Genomic DNA, 19,506 nt, shown 5'->3' with positions numbered 1-19,506 from the left:
ACGAAGCCTAACTGGTACCACAACCTGACTAATCGCCTCCCCCAGAAAACAACTACCATGAGACATCCACTTCCTCATCAGGACCTCCTCTTTGAGAAAATAGCCCTGTGCGACATCTCCCAACTGTTCTACAGGCACAATTTGGTCCCGCAACTCTTCTAATGTAGGGTCAGCCCGTTGCGCCTCGATTAAATCGGAGCGGGATACGGATAACGGGATAACAGGAAAAACAGTAACAGACTTCTTTATGGTATTCTCGTTAGCCAGTTCCGTGACCAAGTCATCAGGGATCATAGAACGCGTCACTGCACACGCAGAAAACACCTCTGGGAAATTCTGCGCACTCTCATCAGGAATCCCTACAATTGAAGGCTTAGTAGAAACCGCTAAAGATGGAAACACGATAGGCCACACACGCTCCCCAGCCAAGTTATTTCCAAGGATCACGTCAACACCCTCAATAGGCAATGAAGGACGCACCCCCACAACAACCTCACCTTTCACCAGTCCACAATCCAACATCAGTTTATGCAATGGAACTGACAGAGTGTTCAAACCTATTCCCCTAATTAGAACACTATTCCCCAAATCAGTCTCCGCAGAGAAGGGTAACACAGATTCCAACACAAATGATTCAGAGGCACCTGTATCTCTTAGGATCTTTACTGGCACTAGGTTCTTACTTCCTACCATAGACACAAAACCCTCCGTAACAAAAGGTAAATACTCGGGATCAATATAGCCCTTCACATGGCTCTGGGCATGAGACAATGCGTCAGGAGTGAACTGATGTGGAACAGGCGCTGCTAACGCTATAGGCCTCGATTTACCATAAGCACCTGTACTGAATTTACCCCTAGACCTCAGAATCGGACATTCATTTTTCCAATGACCTAATTCTCGACAGTAGTGACACTCTTGACCAAAGTCAGTTTTACCACGGGTATCAGGCTCAACCCCAGTTGAATGAAACTCTGCCCGGGGAACCGAAGTATCTCGGCGAGCGAGGCCCAAATCTCTGCAAACACCCCCACTCACTCCGAATACGGGGTTCTGCAAAAAAATGTGTGTGAGTCAACACATATTCATCTGCCAAAACCGCAGCTTCAGCGACAGTCTTTATTTTTCGTTCGTTAATGTACGTCAGCTATACGATCAGGGATTGTGTCCTTAAATTGTTCTAACATAATCAGATCACACAGCCCTTGGAAAGTCATAACTGCAGAGGCGGAACACCAGCGATTGAACTGTGAAGATAATATTCGCGCAAACTCAACATGAGTCTGCTGATCATCCCTTTTTAAAGTTCTAAATCGTTGGCGGTAAGCCTCAGGGACCAATTCGTAACTCTGTAACACAGCCGTTTTAACCTTCTCATAACTAACACTGTCTGCTACGCTAAGAGCTGAATATGCTTCTTGCGCTTTACCAGTCAGCACACACTGCAACATCAAAGTGCGATCAGAATCAGGCCAACTCCTAGCGTCAGCAACACGCTCAAACAATGAAAAGAATGTCTCCGGGTCCTTTTCATTAAACTGGGGCAACAACCGTAAATTCCCTACAACATCAAATGTCTCTGGTAACTCTGGGTCACCTTCCCAGAGCAAACTCTCCCCTGAGAGCTTTCCTTCCCTAACCAACTCTAGTCGCTCTTGTTGCAGCTTGATTTTAGCACGCTCCATATCCTGTTTAAATTCCAATTCCCTTTCATATTTTACACGATCATGCTCCATTTTAGCTCTTTGTCCATTTCGTTCATGCTCCATTTTAGCTTGTTCATGCTCCATTTTAGCTTGTTCATCCTCCATTTTAGCTCTTTGTCCATTTTGTTCATGCTCTAGCTGTAACAGAAGCAGTTCTTTCTGCTGTTCAAAAAGAAGACCACTATGACTAACCGATGGAGCGGTCATTGTAACATATCGGGGAGACAACGTGTCCTCAGCAGACGCTGCCCCAGTGGTAACATCCAGAATACCACTCTCCATCAAATTGGCCTTCAATATTAACCTAATAGAATTTTTTAGGCGTTTATCACTAATTTCAACCTTGTAGTGTTCAGCAACCTTCAACAGCTGTTCTTTAGTACATAATTCTAACAGTTCTTCTGATGGAAAGCGAATGAACTCGTCTACATTAGACGCCATAATCAGGAAAAAAAAAAAATTGATATATATATATATCATAATAATCTTGCTCAACCCCTCTGCTGAGCACACCAGACACAAGAGAAATGACAATCACACCGAGCACCACAGAAGAGAGATGGGATATGGAGCTTCCCCATAACCTACAATAACTCAACCCTAGTCTTCGTGTAGATTCGCGGTGGGTAATTACGCACTGTAGCCCGCTGGCAAGGAATTAAACCCCCCAGCACGCTGGTAGATTCCACCAAGCCACGGATGTGCCCCCGAGACAACTGCTCAGTCCACAGACACCACACAAAAATAACAAACATTTAACCATGCCCAACGTATCCCAAAACAAAACACGTCACTAAGCCTATCAGGGGAAAAAAGCTATAGCTCCGGGTAGCAAATGTCACTACCCTACCCAATCTCCCACTGAGGTACACAGCCGATTGTACTCACCTCAGCCCGATGTCCCAACAGCGAGTAGAGCAAGAGTTTCCAGGCTGGGCAGGGACTGGAAACTAACCAATGTACTCTCTCCAACGCAGTACAAAACCCAAAGGCAACCAATACTGCCCTATCAAACTCAAACAAACTAACAAAATTTACAAAGAAAAACCCTACAGAATTGGACATTAACTCCACGTTCTCCCAAACACAACCAGTTCAAAATCCCCGGACGAGCCCCCCACTTGTCACGAACCCGGCTCAAGTTCGTAACAAAAGGGAGACACGTGGAGACAAGGAGTACTCAAAGTATATATTTATTAATTAAAGTAAACTAAATCAAATAACAATGGTGTGTGTAATCAGTAATCAGTAGTGTACGTGAGTGTTTGCATGCATAAATGTAATATGGAAAAGTGTTGAAAAGTGCCAAAGCAAACAACCCAAAAAAGCCTCAAAAATATCACAACCAAGATCAAAGTAACTGCCTGGAGAGAGTCTCCCTAATGAATGTGGAAGAGGTCCATTTATCCTGGGACACACCCGGCCCAGGTGTTTCCCATGTAGCTGACGACCCTCCCAACTCCGCCCACCGGCATCCTAACAAGGAAACAAGAACAAAGAGAGAATACGGCAGACAGAGTGGGAGGGTCGTCACACCTGTTAGTGAGCATTTCTCCTTTGCCAAGATAATCCCATACACCTGACAGGTGTGGCATATCAAGAAGCTGATTAAACAACATGATCATAACTCAGGTGCATCGTAACTCAGGTGCACCTTCTGCTGGGAACAATAAAAGGCCACTCTAAAATGTTGTCACACAACACAATGCCACATGTCTCAAGTTTTGAGGGAGCGTGCAATTGGCATGCTGACTGCAGGAACGTCCACCAGAGCTGCTGCCAGAAAATGTAATGTTATTTTCTCTACCACAAGCCGCCTCCAATGCCATTCTAGAGAATTTGGCATTAAGTCCAACGGGCCTCACAACCGCAGACCACGTGTAACCACGCCAGCCCAGCCAGGACCTCCACATCCGGCTTCTTCACCTGTGGGATCGTCTGAGAACAGCCACCTGGACAGCTGATGAAACTGTCGGTTTGCACAACCGAAGAATTTCTGCACAAACTGTTAGAAACCATCTCAGGGAAGCTCATCTGTGGCTTGTAGTCCTCACCAGGGTCTTGACCTGACTGCAGTTCAGCATCGTAACCGACTTCAGTGGGCAAATGCTCATCTTCGATGGCCACTGGCACGCTGGAGAAGTGTGCTCTTCACGGATTAATCCGGGTTTCAACTGTACCGGGCAGATAGTGTGTATGGCTTTGTGTGGGTGAGTGGTTTGCTGATGTCAACATTGTGAACAGAGTGCCCCATGGTGGGCTTATGGTATGGGCAGGCATAAACTACGGACAGCGAACACTATTGCATTTTATCTATGGCAATTTGAATGCAGAGATACAGTGATGAGATCCTGAGGTCCATTGTCGTGCCATTCATCCACCGCCATCACCTCATGTTTCAGCATGATAATGCACGGCTCCATGTTGCAAGGATCTGTACACAATTTCTGGATGCTGAAAATGTCCTAGTTCTTCCATGGCCTGCATACTCACCACACATGTCACCCATTGAGCATGTTTTGGATGCTCTGGATTGACGTGTACGACAGCGTGTTCCAGTTCCCGCCAATATCCAGTAACTTTGCACAGCCATTGAAGATGAGTGGGACAACATTCCACAGGCCACAATCAACAGCCTGATCAACTGCATGTGAAGATGTGTTGCACTGCTTGAGCCAAATGGTGGTCACACCAGATACTGACTGCTTTGTTTGATCCACCCCCCTACCAACAGATGCATATCTGTATTCCCAGTCATGTGAAATCCATAGATTAGGCCCTAATTAATTAATTTAAATTGACTGATTACCTTATATGAACTGTAACTCAGCAAAATCTTTGAAATTGTTACATGTTGCGTTTATATTTTTGTTCAGTGTATATCATATCAGTAATAGTTCATTTACCTGGACAATCTGAATGGTTGATTGTGTATTAGTATTTGGTTTCTTGGAGGTTGCAACAAATTCCTTCTCTATGCTCTGGTACTCCCCTGAGTTGGGAGCCAATGTGACTATCTCCAGGTCCTTGCCGTCCATTCTGGTCCAGCTACGTGGGAACTGAATGACAGCTGAAAAACAGAAGCATAGAGGAAACAATTGAACAGATCATCAATGTAAAAACACAGGATCAATGAGTTATTATCAAATATATGTTTATTATTTCAATTCATAGGATTAATATTCTCTTGATGTTCTGTATTATACACGTTTGATAAACTATACATTTGTATGAACTATAAACGATGCTTGACTATAAAGATTTTTCCTAAACATATAACCGAGGTATTACCTGTGTCCGAGTCTGCCACAAGGCTCCTTTTGACTCTGGTGATTGTCCCTTTGCTGTCAGTCTGCTGCATTCTGCTCAGATCAACAGTGAATGTCTCCCCCTGGTGGTTATATTTAAAACTTTTGTCTTTCCTGTGTACGGCCAGCTCGAGATCATAGCTGAGACTCTGGTCCAGCTCTCCCCAGGCCTCTCCCTCCCCGGCCTCCCAGCGCACCGTCTCCCACATCCTCTTCTCCTCTCCCTCCCGGCTCTCCCTGTCCCTCGCCCCCAGCAGATAGTCCCTAATCTGGAGGACGACCGAAAAAACGTTGTCTTTCTTCCCAGAGACAGTGACTTTGTTTGGGGATGCTACCAGGACACGGACCTGGTTCTTCTGGCTCAGGGCCACGATGGCCTGTTTCTGCGGCTCCAGCAGAAGGGGCAGGTGGCTGGAGGGCAGGTCCTGGCTGATGCACTCCTCAGAGACCAGCTCGTCCAGAAGTTTCTTCACCTGAGCCAGGCTGGCAGGGGAGGGCCCGTACACCTCAGTCTCCATACTGGGGAAGACCACGGCTGCTGTGGCGCTGGCCAAACACAGGGCTGGTTTGGTAGGAGCAGGCTGGGCTGGTGTGGTTTTTTTGGCTGTTTTTGTAGAAGTAAATAAATACATACATAATATATGAGAAACATGCTTGTGGAAAAGATTAAACACTTGTAAAGGCTTAAACATTTGTAAAAAAACGATTTTAAAGGCTTATATAGTTATATTTATGAAGACGATTAGGTTACTACTAACCAGCAGGCTTGGGCGTCACCTTTTTGAACTTTTTCATAACCTCATCAAAGTCCTTCATCATCTTGGTTTGGAATATAACAATGTGAATCGTTTTAACTGATGGGGTTCTGATGGTTTTCTGTAGCTCAGTTATTGCGTCCAACATTGCATTCCCGACCGCCATTGCTCCCAAGTTACCAGCACCTGTACAGCAGCATAAACATTTGTGTTTTTGGTGTCCAGTGTTTATCATTACAGTACATGCATAGCAAATAATAAATTCCACTTTTAGGTTTTTAACAATAATACTACAATGTTATTACGCCTACCTGTTCCAAGTGCTGGGATGGAGACCGACTGGAGTTTCTTGTCTTCACACATCTTCAGCACCTTGAGAATGGAGCTGGTGATCTCCTTCTCCTTGGTCTGCCCCACCATGTGAATGATGTGCTTGGTCTGGATGTTTCCAGGTTTGGTCATGACAACACCATCATTGGGTTGGGTCCCTGGGGTCAGAACACAAATGCATTAGCATGTCTAACTTCTAACACAAACACCACTTTTTCAGTTACCCACATTTCAATTCTCATTTACTTTGTTTGTATTTATGGAAGAAATGGAAGTCTCATACCTAAAGCTTTGCACTCGTCCACAACCGACTGTCCAGCTGCTTTTAGAATGGCTCCTGATACACCTACACAGTGAGGAACAACATGAGTGAAATAATCTTCACCTGAAGACCTTTATGATGCAAGAATATCAGATTTGTTTTGCTGATTCGAAATTTGGAATAGGGATCTTGCCTGAGTTCAGATCGAGGCTTGAGTTTGTACTGCTGACGATGGCGTCTGTTATCTCCTTAGTGATGTCACCACATACCACCTTGACCATCACTGGCCCAATCATTGCTTCAATGGTGTTTCCTGGATAAAGGGTAAAGGTTACAGAGGAAGGATAAGTAGCAGACATCAACTGTAGCAGAATGTCACATGCTGTAATAAATTGGAATTGTACGAACCTGTCTGACCACTGCTGCCATCGTCTTCCCCAGAGCTGGTGGTATCATCATAAAAATCATCCTCAGAGTCACTGTCATCATCATCACCATAAAGATCATCTTCATCCTGGATGACAATCCAAAGAATGGGTTTAAAAACAACAACTATACACAGTAATGTACACTGAGTTGCACCCCCCCCCCTTTGCCCTCAGAACAGCCTCAATTCGTCGGGCATGGACGACTCTTCAAGGTGTCGAAAGGGTTTGTAGTATCTGAGGAATTATGACTTTGCTAACGTTTTCAAATGGAACCTGAGAGGAGGTTTATTCAGCTTAGAGGGAGCATCTGGGGAGCAGTTTTAGGGGGACACCCCATAGAACAGAGGAAGTATTGAACAACCATGGCCAGTGGAGTCAAGTGATTGAATAATAGAGAGAGGAAAAGCAGAAACGACCATAAAGATGAATCCAAAACTCCAAAAGTAGGAAGAAAATGAGATCAGGAAGATGGAACTTGAAGATGATGATGATGATGATGAAGATGATGATGATCAGAGTGATTGAGAAGAGATCATGGGTGGATATGACCCTGTGATCAGATGGAGGTTGGCCAGAGCGGAAAGAAGGGGTGATGGATGTTTGAAGAAGAAGAATACAAGAGATTCGAGTTCTGATGAAAGTAAAGATGGATACAGCGATGAAGATTTGGAGATTAAAGGTGCTTTATGTTCAAGAGGATTTTATCCTACAATGATTAGCAAAGAAGAAATAGAAAGAGATATAGACTGATGCGTATTATGCCTGGATAAGGGGAATAATTTAGAAGAGACAACGAGAACTGGAACAACAACTCAAGAAGCTGAAGATACAGAAGAGAAGAGGAAAAAACTGCTGAGAAAAGGATCCCAAGAATTGGAGAAGCATACATTGAGGAAAGGAAAGAGAGCACAAGTAAGAAGATGATGGAAGATGATATTTCGAGGACAGAGCCTAGAATATAAGCCTTTGAAGAATACCGATATGTAAACAACTAGAAAGAACAGGACCAAGAAACTCTCAGAAAACTCAATCAAATACAACTCGGGGAGAAGAAGAAGGAGAAGAAAAGCTTTGGTTATGAAGAATCAGTGTGCACCAAATCAACAATCACTGACACAGCTTCAACTGAACAAGGTCAAATGCAATTGTACCAGCCACACCTAGTGGTACAAGTTGTTTCATATCCATAGATAGTTTCTGGACTGTGAAAGAATTGGAGAGGAAGAGGACGAGAAGGCTTAGAAAGAGGAAGAGGAAGATTTAAGCCATACTTCCAGCAATCTTAAGAAGTGTGTTATAGTTATGGACAGGTTGGTCACTTTGCTGTGAGTGCAATGGGCCAGAAGGAAACATCAGAGGGAATTTCAGAGGAAGATACAGGAGCAAGTGAAGATCATCTGGAGGACAGGTGAACCCTTATAGGGACAAGGAGCAAGGATTCTAGGGGTGCCTAGAAGATCCGAAAGGGGGGTGTCAGCTGGTAGCATCAGGACCGGAAAAAGATCCAACAATTGAAGTGAAAATAAACAAAGGACTATGGGAAGTGATAGCGGATAGTGGAACAGCTTTTATCTGTGTTCAGCCTGTGTCACGGTTTCGGCCGAGGCTGCTCCTTCTCCTTGTTCGGGCAGGCTTCGGCGGTCGTCGTCTCCAGAGTACTAGCTGCCACCGTTCTATGTTTCTATGTTTGATTGGTTTTGTCTGTTTTGTTACACCTGTTCCTTGTTAGTGTTCATTATGCGTCCTATTTAGTTCTCTTGAGTTTGGTCAGGTGTTGTGTGTAATTGTTCGATGTCACGTGTTGTGTTAGTTCGTTGTTCTGTTCTCTCTATATATTTTTGTTAGAGAGAGTCCCGCACTTTGTGCGCCTTTATTTTGTACTTTACCTTTGTGCGTAAAGTTCGCCTGTTGCCTGTTGCCGTGGTTGACTTGTTCATTGGACTTCACTAAAGACGTCTGTTCGAAACCTCTGTGTGTCCTGCGTGTGATTCTACGCTACCTCTACACTCAACCCTGACATAATTACACACCCTTACAATGGAATCAGCAGGAGCAACCGCACCCACGGAGATCATCGAGGAGCGCCTTCGTGGACAGGAGGACAGGATTAACCAAATCGGGCATGCTCTGGACAGAGTTATGAACACCCTCCATCGATGGGAGACCAGCGGGGTACGCACACCCCCACCTACCACACCATCACCATCGGTCAGCCCGCCTGTCCAACTTCCGGAACCCAGTGGGATTCGGCTCTCGCTCCCGAGGGCGTAAGACGGCACCGCTGCCGCGTGTCAGGGGTTCCTGTTGCAAGTTGAACTCTACCTCGCCACCGTACACCCGGCGCCCTCGGGACACGAGAGCGTTTCCGCCCTCATCTCCTGTCTCACCGGCAAGGCGTTGGAGTGGGCCAACGCCGAATGGAGGAGAATAGACGCCGCAACTATCACCTATGTGGAGTTCTCCCGCCGCTTCCGTGCAGTGTTTGACCATCCACCGGAGGGGAAGGCGGCGGGGGAGCGTCTATTCTACCTCCGGCAGGGGATGAGGAGCGCTCAGGAGTTTGCACTGGAGTTCCGGACTCTAGCGGCAGATGCAGGGTGGAATGAGCGGGCTCTCATAGATCACTTCCGCTGCAGCCTCCGGGAGGACGTCCGTAGAGAGTTGGCGTGCAGGGATACCACGCTTTCGTTTGACCAATTGGTTGACATGGCCATTCGGCTGGACACCCTGCTCGCCACCCGCGGGCGTCCCGGGTGGGGGTCGCCCATTCCACCCTCCAGCACCTCCGAGCCGAGCCCTATGGAGCTCGGAGGTGCTGGCGCTAGAGAACGGAGGAGAAGGAGCCTGAGGGGGGCCGTCCCCTGCACCAACTGTGGCCGTGGAGGGAACACCGCGGCTAGGTGCTGGGGAGGGTCTCCTGGTGGAAGAGAAGGCAGGCCACACATTGGGGAGTCCTCCCAGGTGAGTAGGCGCCCCACTTACCCAGAGCTTTCTGTCGTACACATAACCATACCTGTTTGTTTTCCACAGGTTGCACCTCGTTCCCAGCATAAGGCGCTAGCAGATTCAGGCGCAGCTGGGAATTTTGTAGATCGCAAATTCTGTGTAGAGTTAGGGATCCCTCTCCTTCCGGTAAATAATCCTTTCCCTGTACATGCCCTAGATAGCCGTCCGTTAGGATCCGGGTTGATTAGGGAGGTCACAGTGCCACTTAGGATGGAGAAGGTTCCCTTGGAGAGTTCATCAATGAGCTCGACGCCTTGATAAGTTCCTTCCCTGAGGATGGCTCACCCCTCACAGTTTTGGGGGATTTCAACCTCCCTATGTCCACATTTGACTCATTTCTCTCTGCCTCCTTCTTTCCACTCCTCTCCTCTTTTGACCTCACCCTCTCACCGTCCCCCCCTACTCACAAGGCAGGCAATACGCTTGACCTCATCTTCACTAGATGCTGCTCCTCTACTAATCTCACTGCAACTCCCCTCCATTTCTCCGACCACTACTTTGTTTCCTTTTCTCTCTCGCTCTCCTCCCACACTACTCACTCTGCCCCTACACAGATGGTAATGCGCCGCCGCAACCTTCGCTCTCTCTCTCCCACTACTCTCTCCTCTTCCATCCTATCATCTCTCCCCTCTGCTCAATCCTTCTCCCTCCAATCTCCTGATTCTGCCTCCTCAACCCTCCTCTCCTCCCTTTCTGCATCCTTTGACTCTCTGTGTCCCCTATCCTCCCGGCCGGCTCGGTCCTCCCCTCCAGCTCCGTGGCTTGATGACTCATTGCGAGCTCACAGAACAGAGCTCCGGGCAGCGGAGCGGAAATGGAAGAAAACTAAACTCCCTGCCGACCTGGCATCTTTTCACTCCCTCCTCTCTACATTTTCTTCATCTGTTTCTGCTGCTAAGGCCACCTTCTACCACTCTAAATTCCAAGCATCTGCCTCTAACCCTAGGAAGCTCTTTGCCACATTTTCCTCCCTCCTGAATCCTCCGCCCCCCCCCTCTCTCTCTGTGGATGACTTCGTCAACCACTTTGAAAAGAAGGTTGACGACATCCGATCCTCGTTTGTTAAGTCTAATAACACTGCTGGTCCTGCTCACACTGCCCTACCCTATGCTTTGACTTCTTTCTCCCCTCTCTCTCCAGATAAAATCCTGCGACTTGTGACTGCAGGCCGCCCAACAACCTGCCCGCTTGACCCCATCCCCTCCTCCCTTCTCCAGACCATCTCCGGTGACCTTCTCCCCTACCTCACCTCGCTGATCAACTCATCCTTGACCGCTGGCCATGTCCCTTCCGTCTTCAAGAGAGCGAGAGTTGCTCCCTTCTCAAAAAACCAACACTCGACCCCACTGATGTCAACAACTACAGACCAGTATCCCTTCTTTCTTTTCTTTCCAAAACTATTGAGCGTGCCGTCTTTAGCCAACTCTCTTGCTATCTCTCTCAGAATGACCTTCTTGATCCAAACCAATCAGGCTTCAGGACTGGTCATTCAACTGAGACTGCTCTTCTCTGTGTCACGGAGACTCTCCGCACTGCTAAAGCTAACTCTCTCTCCTCTGCTCTTGTCCTTCTAGACCTGTCTGCTGCCTTTGATACTGTGAACCATCAGATCCTCCTCTCCACCCTCTCCGAGATGGGCATCTCCGGCGCGGCTCACTCCTGGATTGCGTCCTACCTGACCGGTCGCTCCTACCAAGTGGCGTGGCGGGAAGCTGTCTCCGCACCACGTGCTCTCACCACTGGTGTCCCCCAGGGATCGGTTCTGGGCCCTCTCCTTTTCTCCCTATACACCAAGTCACTTGGCTCTGTCATATCCTCACATGGTCTCTCCTATCATTGCTACGCTGACGATACACAACTAATCTTCTCCTTTCCCCCTTCTGATAACCAGGTGGCGAATCGCATCTCTGCATGTCTGGCAGACATATCAGTATGGATGACGGATCACCACCTCAAGCTGAACTCCTGGCAAGACGGAGCTGCTCTTCCTCCCGGGGAAGGACTGCCCGTTCCATGATCTCGCCATCACGGTTGACAACTCCGCTGTGTCCTCCTCCCAGAGTGCGAAGAGCCTAGGCGTGACCCTGGACAACACCCTGTCGTTCTCCGCCAACATCAAGGCGGTGACCCGCTCCTGCAGGTTCATGCTCTACAACATTCGGAGAGTGCGACCCTGCCTTACACAGGAAGCGGCGCAGGTCCTGGTCCAGGCACTTGTCATCTCCCGTCTGGACTACTGCAACTCGCTGTTGGCTGGGCTCCCTGCCTGTGCCATTAAACCCCTACAACTCATCCAGAATGCCGCAGCCCGTCTGGTGTTCAACCTTCCCAAGTTCTCTCACGTCACCCCCCTCCTCCGCACACTCCACTGGCTTCCAGTTGAAGCTCGCATCCGCTACAAGACCATGGTGCTTGCCTATGGAGCAGTGAGGGGAACGGCACCTCTGTACCTTCAGGCTCTGATCAGTCCCTACACCCAAACGAGGACATTGCGTTCATCCACCTCTGGCCTGCTGGCTCCCTTCCTCTGCGGAAGCATAGCTCCCGCTCAGCCCAGTCAAAACTGTTCGCTGCTCTGGCACCCCAATGGTGGAACAAGCTCCCTCACGACGCCAGGACAGCGGAGTCACTCACCACCTTCCGGAGACATTTGAAACCCCACCTCTTTAAGGAATACCTGGGATAGGATAAAGTATTCCTTCTAACCCCCAAATTGTAAAGTGGTTATCCCACTGGCTATAGGGTGAACGCACCAATTTGTGAGTCGCTCTGGCTAAGAGCGTCTGCTAAATGACGTTAATGTGCCCCTGAGCAAGGCACTTAACCCTAATTGCTCCTGTAAGTCGCTCTGGTTAAGAGCGTCTGCTAAATGACTAAAATGTAAATGTAAAAAATGAGAAGCAGGGGGGTCATGAGGAGACGATTCAGCTCTATCTGATCGACTCTCCTGCGTATCCGGTGGTGCTGGGGCTTCCCTGGTTGATTACACATGATCCTACTATTTCGTGGCGAGAGAGGGCTCTTAAGGGGTGGTCTGCCCAGTGTGAGGGGCTATGTCTGGGTGTTTCCGTAGGGGCGACCTCGGTGGAGAGTCCGAACCAAATGCCCGCAATGCACATTCCCCCCGAGTATGAGGATTTGGCACTCGTGTTTAGCAAGACGAGAGCGGCGCGATTGCCGCCTCATAGACAGGGGGATTGTGCGATAGACCTCCAGGCAGGAGCTGCGCTCCCGCGGAGCCATGTGTATCCTTTGTCACAAGAGGAGAAGAGGGCGATGGAGACATACATTGCCGAGTCTCTGAGACAGGGATACATACGGCCCTCCACTTCACCCGCGTCCTCGAGCTTCTTTTTGTGAAGAAAAAGGATGGAGGTTTGCGCCCGTGTATTGATTACCGCGGTCTCAATCAGATTACTGTGAAATATAGTTATCCACTCCCTCTGATTGCGACTATGACGGAGTCATTACACGGGGCACGGTTCTTCACAAAATTGGACCTCAGGAGCGCATATAACTTGGTGCGCATTAGAGAGGGCGATGAATGGAAGACAGCATTTAGTACTACCTCCGGTCATTACGAGTATCTCGTTATGCCATACGGGTTAATGAATGCTCCATCAGTCTTCCAATCCTTTGTAGATGAGATTTTCCGGGACATGCAGGGGCAGGGAGTAGTCGTGTACATAGACGATATTCTGGTGTACAGTTCTACCCGAGCCGAGCATGTAGCCCTGGTGCGCCGAGTGTTGAGGAGGCTGTTGGAGCATGACCTGTATGTCAAGGCAGAGAAATGTCTGTTCTTCCAGGAGTCGGTCTCCTTTTTGGGATATCAGTTGTCTGCGTCAGGGGTGAAGATGGAGGTTGACCGTGTGTCAGCCGTGCGTAATTGGCAAACCCCAACCACGGTTAAAGAGGTGCAGCAGTTATTGGGTTTTGCGAATTACTACCGGAGGTTTATCCGGGGTTTTGGACAGGTGGCAGCTCCCATAACATCCCTTCTGAAGGGGGGTCCGGTGCGCTTGCGGTGGTCAGCTGAGGCGGACAGGGCTTTTGGGAGACTGAAGGACCTGTTTACCTCGGCTCCGGTGCTGGCGCACCCGGATCCCGCTTTACCATTCCAAGTGGAGGTGGACGTGTCTGAAGCCGGTATCGGGGCCGTTCTCTCACAACGGTCCGGCACACCACCTAAACTCCGCCCCTGTGCTTTTTATTCGAAAAAGCTCAGTCCGGCGGAGCGTAATTATGACGTAGGGGACAGGGAGCTGTTAGCCGTGGTACAAGCCCTAAAGGTGTGGAGGCATTGGCTTGAGGGGGCTCAACACCCTTTTCTCATTTTGACTGACCACCGTAACCTGGAATACATTCGGGCAGCTAGGAGACTGAATCCTCGCCAGGCTCGGTGGACTATGTTTCTAGCCCGGTTCGTGTTTAAGATCACTTACATCCCTGGGTCCCAGAACGGGAAGGCAGATGCCCTGTCTCGGCGGTATGACACGGAGGAGAGGTCCGTTGAGCCCACTCCCATACTACCTAAGTCTTGTCTGGTGGCACCGGTGGTATGGGAGGTCGATACGGAGATCGAGCGGGCGTTACGCACCGACCCTAGCCCTCCACAGTGTCCGGTGGGTCGGACGTACGTCCCGCTCGAGGTCCAGGATCGACTCATTTATTGGGCTCACACGTCACCCTCCTCTGGGCATCCAGGTATTGGCCGGACAGTGCACTGCCTTAGCACAAAGTACTGGTGGCCAACGTTAGCCAGGGATGTGAGGATTTATATCTCCTCCTGCTCGGTGTGTGCCCAGTGTAAGGCGCCCAGACACTTGCCCAGGGGTAAGTTACAACCCCTGCCCGTTCCACAACGACCCTGGTCTCACCTCTCGGTGGATTTTGTTACAGACCTTCCCCCCTCACAGGGGAATACCACCATCCTGGTCGTTGTGGATCGGTTCTCGAAGGCCTGTCGTCTCCTTCCCATGCCGGGTCTTCCTACTGTCCTACAGACCGCTGAGGCTCTATTTACCCACGTCTTCCGGCATTACGGGGTACCCGAGGATATAGTGTCTGATCGAGGCCCCCAGTTTACCTCCAGATTCTGGAGAGCGTTTATGGAACGGTTGGGGGTTTCGGTGAGCCTTACTTCGGGTTACCACCCGGAGAGTAATGGGCAGGTCGAACGTGTCAACCAGGATGTGGGTAGGTTTCTGAGGTCGTATTGCCAGGGCCGGCCGGAGGAGTGGGCGAGATATGTTCCCTGGGCCGAGATGGCACAGAACTCTCTCCGCCACTCCTCCACTAAACTAACCCCTTTCCAGTGTGTGTTAGGGTACCAGCCGGTTCTGGCACCTTGGCATGAGAGCCAGATCGAGGCCCCTGCGGTGGATGAGTGGGTGCGGCGCTCGGAGGAGACGTGGAACGCTGCACACATCCATCTGCAGCGAGTCATCCGTCGACATAAGACAAGCGCCGATCTCCACCGCAGTGAGGGGCCAGTGTACGCACCTGGAGATCGAGTCTGGCTCTCGACCAGAAACCTGCCCCTCCGCCTGCCCTGCCGGAAGCTGGGTCGGCGGTTTGTGGGGCCTTTTAAGGTCCTGAGGAGATTGAACGAGGTGTGTTACAGGTTACAACTGCCCATTGATTACAAGAATATTAACCCCTCGTTCCATGTGTCTCTCCTCAGGCCGGTGGTAGCTGGTCCACTCCAGGACTATGAGATAGAAGAGACTCCTCCGCCCCCGTTGGACATCGAGGGGGCTCCGGCGTACACTGTTCGGTCCATCCTAGATTCAAGACGCCGGATGGGAGGTCTCCAATATCTCGTGGAGTGGGAGGGGTACGGCCCGGAGGAGCGGTGCTGGGTGCCGAGGAGGGACATCCTAGACCCGTCTCTTCTGACCGAGTTCCATCGTGGTCATCCCACGCGCCCTGCTCCGCGTCTTCCTGGTCGTCCCCGAGGCCGGGGTCGGCGCACGGCTGGAGCCGCGCGTCAAGGGGGGGGTACTGTCACGGTTTCGGCCGAGGCTGCTCCTTCTCCTTGTTCGGGCAGGCTTCGGCGGTCGTCGTCTCCGGAGTACTAGCTGCCACCGTTCTATGTTTCTATGTTTGATTGGTTTTGTCTGTTTTGTTACACCTGTTCCTTGTTAGTGTTCATTATGCGTCCTATTTAGTTCTATTGAGTTTGGTCAGGTGTTGTGTGTAATTGTTCGATGTCACGTGTTGTGTTAGTTTGTTGTTCTGTTCTCTATATATATTTTTGTTAGAGAGAGTCCCGCACTTTGTGCGCCTTTATTTTGTACTTTACCTTTGTGCGTAAAGTTCGCCTGTTGCCTGTTGCCGTGGTTGACTTGTTCTTTGGACTTCACTAAAGACGTCTGTTCGAAACCTCTGTATGTCCTGCGTGTGATTCTACGCTACCTCTACACTCAACCCTGACAGCCTGAAGAGGTTACACATCTCACTATGTAAAATTGACTAATTAGGATAGGGATTTGAGGGAGTAAAACAGTTGATTACTCTTAAGGAACCAATTGAGCTCTGCTATAAAAATCAAAGAAAATTAAAATACCCATACTGGTATCAGAACATATACCTATTGCATTGTTGGGAAGAGAAGCATTGTGTAAGTTGAACAGTACAATAAGATGTACACCAGACGGCTGTCTGGTAGAAGTGCCAAAGGAGAAGGTTTACCAATGGTTGATGATGACAGAGATGGATTTGTCTTTAGTATTCTGGATTGGAAATCTCAGTGAAGATTCTTTAAAGAAGGCTAAGGTTAGGAGAAAGATTATAAAAGAGTAGGGTTTTTGGGAACCATATTTGCTTGAAAAGATATATATCATAGGAAGGAGGACAATGTCAAACTAAGCTAAAATATGCTCAGTCGTTTGCCAAGTCTGTGTGTAAAGAAGTCATAAGCAGGTGGGGACTTCCCGATCACATATTCTAAAATTAGTGGGAAAGGAATTTGTGGATAAATCAGTGAAATGGTTTTTGAAAAATTAGTGGGAAAGGAATTTGTGGATAAATCAGTGAAATGGGTTTTGAAAAAAGTTAGGAGAAAAGTCAGATTAAAAAAGTTAAGAAAACTAGGGTTGAAGGAACTCTAGGACAGTCAGCTAAGCTTCAATGTTAGTAGTAAGAGAGAGAGAACAGTGGTGAAGGAAAATTTAGAGTTCAGTGGGAAGATAGATATGGTAAGAGTTTAGATCTGTTAGGAGCAGATGCATTGAGAATGTATGCGTTGCTGAATGATAAGAGAAGATTGAGGGTGATTGCAGTATCTATATTTACAATTTCCAGCAGGAAGATCAAGGTGATTATGAATGTATTTTTTATAATCAACAGTTTGAAAGTGAGGGATTAGAGTTGGGACTGAGAGTTAATGTAGTGACACTAGTGGTGATAGATGGAAATACAAGTCAAGAGTTCAAAGCCTTAGGGAGAATGGGTGAATTAACAACAATGACATCAACACTTCAGCCTATTATAACAACAGTGAGAAGCAATTTAACTCTTTCAACATTGACAGTTATTAAAGCTATAAATATATCACATTTGATTACAAGGGAGCCAATCGCTCCAGCACCAATTTTAGAGGAAAAGACTGTCATTAGGGTTAGGATGGTTGATACAGCTCATCTTCCTTGTAGATGTGAGAGAAGGAATGTGTAGAGGTGATATTCCTCTCATATGGAGAGATAATTATGGAGAAGAAGTGTTGTTATGAAGACCAGAAGTAGAAGCTGTTTCACCTAGTCAAAGGAAGTATATTTTGTAGAACGATAGGAAGTGAAAGAGGGTTATGAGTGATTGCTAAGTTATTTTGAGTAATGTTAGAGGGAGAATACTATCATGGAGGTACAGGATGAGTTCTTTGATTTTACTGGAAGACAAGAAGATATATCTGATCAATACAGTTCGTTAGGGAAGAGAGAAACTAAATGGAAGGCATATGGATTTGATTCTTCTGTTTGAAAATTAAAGATGGATGGGCAGGTAGGAATCTTTGGTTCAAGGAGTTAACTCATTCTGTAAGATCAGTGAGGAATCTTGAGGGTAAATGTCTGTTGAGAATTTCAGCATAAGGAAAATGGGGTTGAATCTTAGAAGGTAGCTAAACTTCTATCAAGTATGTGTCAATCTTATGCTTTATTACATTTACATTTTAGTCATTTAGCAGACGCTCTTATCCAGAGCGACTTACAGGAGCAATTAGGGTTAAGTGCCTTGCTCAAGGGCACATCGACAGATTTTTCACCTAGTCAGCTCGGGGATTAGAACCAGCGACCTTTCGGTTACTGGCACAACGCTCTTAACCACTAAGCTACCTGCTGCCCTTTATCATGGCTGTTGTATCAGCAACAATCATTAACAGATACAATAATGTAGTTGTGGAAACATTTGTTTAGGCCTAGGTTTAAGTGTTATTGGTTAAGTGAATTAACCTATGTGAATTTGTTAGATAGGAAGGAAAATCAGTTAACAGCGCTTCATGAAGCATTGGAGAGGAAACCAGTGAGGGCTAAAAGCTGTTTTTGTTCTAATAAAACATATGATGGAAAGGGATGTTTAGGGGAATATCAGATTGTGATGATTATATGATGACTTTGGGGTAAGCAGGAACATAAGGTTAGTAATGAGAAATATAATGTAACTTTTGAGGTTTCATTTAGTAAGGAGAGAAGTTTTGCATGGTAATGTGACTATTGGGGGATTTTAGAAACATCTGGGGTTTGTGGTGAGAGAATATATTCTTACCCTATGGATGGATAGGATGTTGTTACATGTTGAAGTTGAAGCTTCCATATGAGGTTTTTAAAATTAAAAGAGGGGAAGCAAGGGGAAAGAGAGAAATCTGATTCTGAAAGAGAGAAGTTTCATAGTCTGGGAAGCCTACCATTGGAGGATAAGTCTAAGAGAGAAGTGGGGATTTTTCCATGGTATGGTGTAAAATTTGGGAAGATAACATAGATAATATTACCTATAATTTGAAGGGTTTTGCAAATGAAACGATAAGAGGGTTTAACCTTCTGTCAAGACTCAAAGGAGTATTGATAGATATATATCAGTTTTGATTATCCGATCATTTTTAGAGGTTTTTCAATATTAGTGTGATTTTAGTATTTTGTTATTTTGTTATGAATCAAAGGGGGGAAATAGAATGTGATTCATTTGATATATCATTTTTATATTTTTTGTTGATATTGATGTTCTAATTTGAATGTGTTGTTTTGCAAAATATACTGTTTGGTCTTTTCTTTTCTTCCAGAAGCATATGGGGGAATATGTAGAGGGGATTCAAATGCTCAAACAAGGACAATATGAAGGGACAATATGAAAGGACAATATGAAGGGACTGGAGGAAGTGGAACAAGGAAGGTGTGGAAATGTTCTGATTCCATCATCGACGATGCATTGGAAGTCGACACTGCTGAGGAGATGAAGTGTAGTGGACTACATTCCAGTGTCTGCAATGATATATAGACATATTTGCATGTGTAATACATAAATTGTGTCATTTTCTTTCTGTATAAATTTTTGTAGAATGATATTTGCTGTTATTGGGTACATGTGGGGATCTCAGATGTTTTTGTTTATTTCGTGGAAGCTTAGGGATATTGGGTCTAGGCAGGGATAGAGAGAATCCACAGGAGGGTCCGATGGGTCGACCAGCCTGAGTGTGGACATTTTGGATTGTATTTT

General features: G+C 47.3%; 1 protein-coding gene across 1 annotated transcript in view; it reads right to left on the bottom strand.

Annotated features, from left to right (window-relative positions):
* Positions 1-19,506, bottom strand: part of LOC121536106 (protein mono-ADP-ribosyltransferase PARP14-like) — a 33,818-nt gene that overhangs the window by 3,708 nt on the left and 10,604 nt on the right. Inside the window, exons 18-25 of the mRNA XM_045206410.1 lie at positions 8,852-8,874; positions 6,770-6,951; positions 6,555-6,674; positions 6,383-6,445; positions 6,081-6,257; positions 5,773-5,955; positions 4,998-5,618; positions 4,613-4,776 (exon numbers count right to left, since the gene is read on the bottom strand). Coding sequence (XP_045062345.1) covers positions 4,613-4,776; positions 4,998-5,618; positions 5,773-5,955; positions 6,081-6,257; positions 6,383-6,445; positions 6,555-6,674; positions 6,770-6,951; positions 8,852-8,874 — 1,533 coding nt within the window. The remainder of the gene's footprint in view (positions 1-4,612; positions 4,777-4,997; positions 5,619-5,772; positions 5,956-6,080; positions 6,258-6,382; positions 6,446-6,554; positions 6,675-6,769; positions 6,952-8,851; positions 8,875-19,506) is intronic.

The sequence above is a fragment of the Coregonus clupeaformis genome, chromosome 23 (assembly GCF_020615455.1).
Source record: "Coregonus clupeaformis isolate EN_2021a chromosome 23, ASM2061545v1, whole genome shotgun sequence".
NCBI classification, from domain to species: Eukaryota; Metazoa; Chordata; class Actinopteri; order Salmoniformes; family Salmonidae; genus Coregonus; species Coregonus clupeaformis.
The sequence above is the reverse complement of the archived record's forward strand: the minus strand, read 5'-3'. Positions and strand labels throughout refer to the sequence as shown.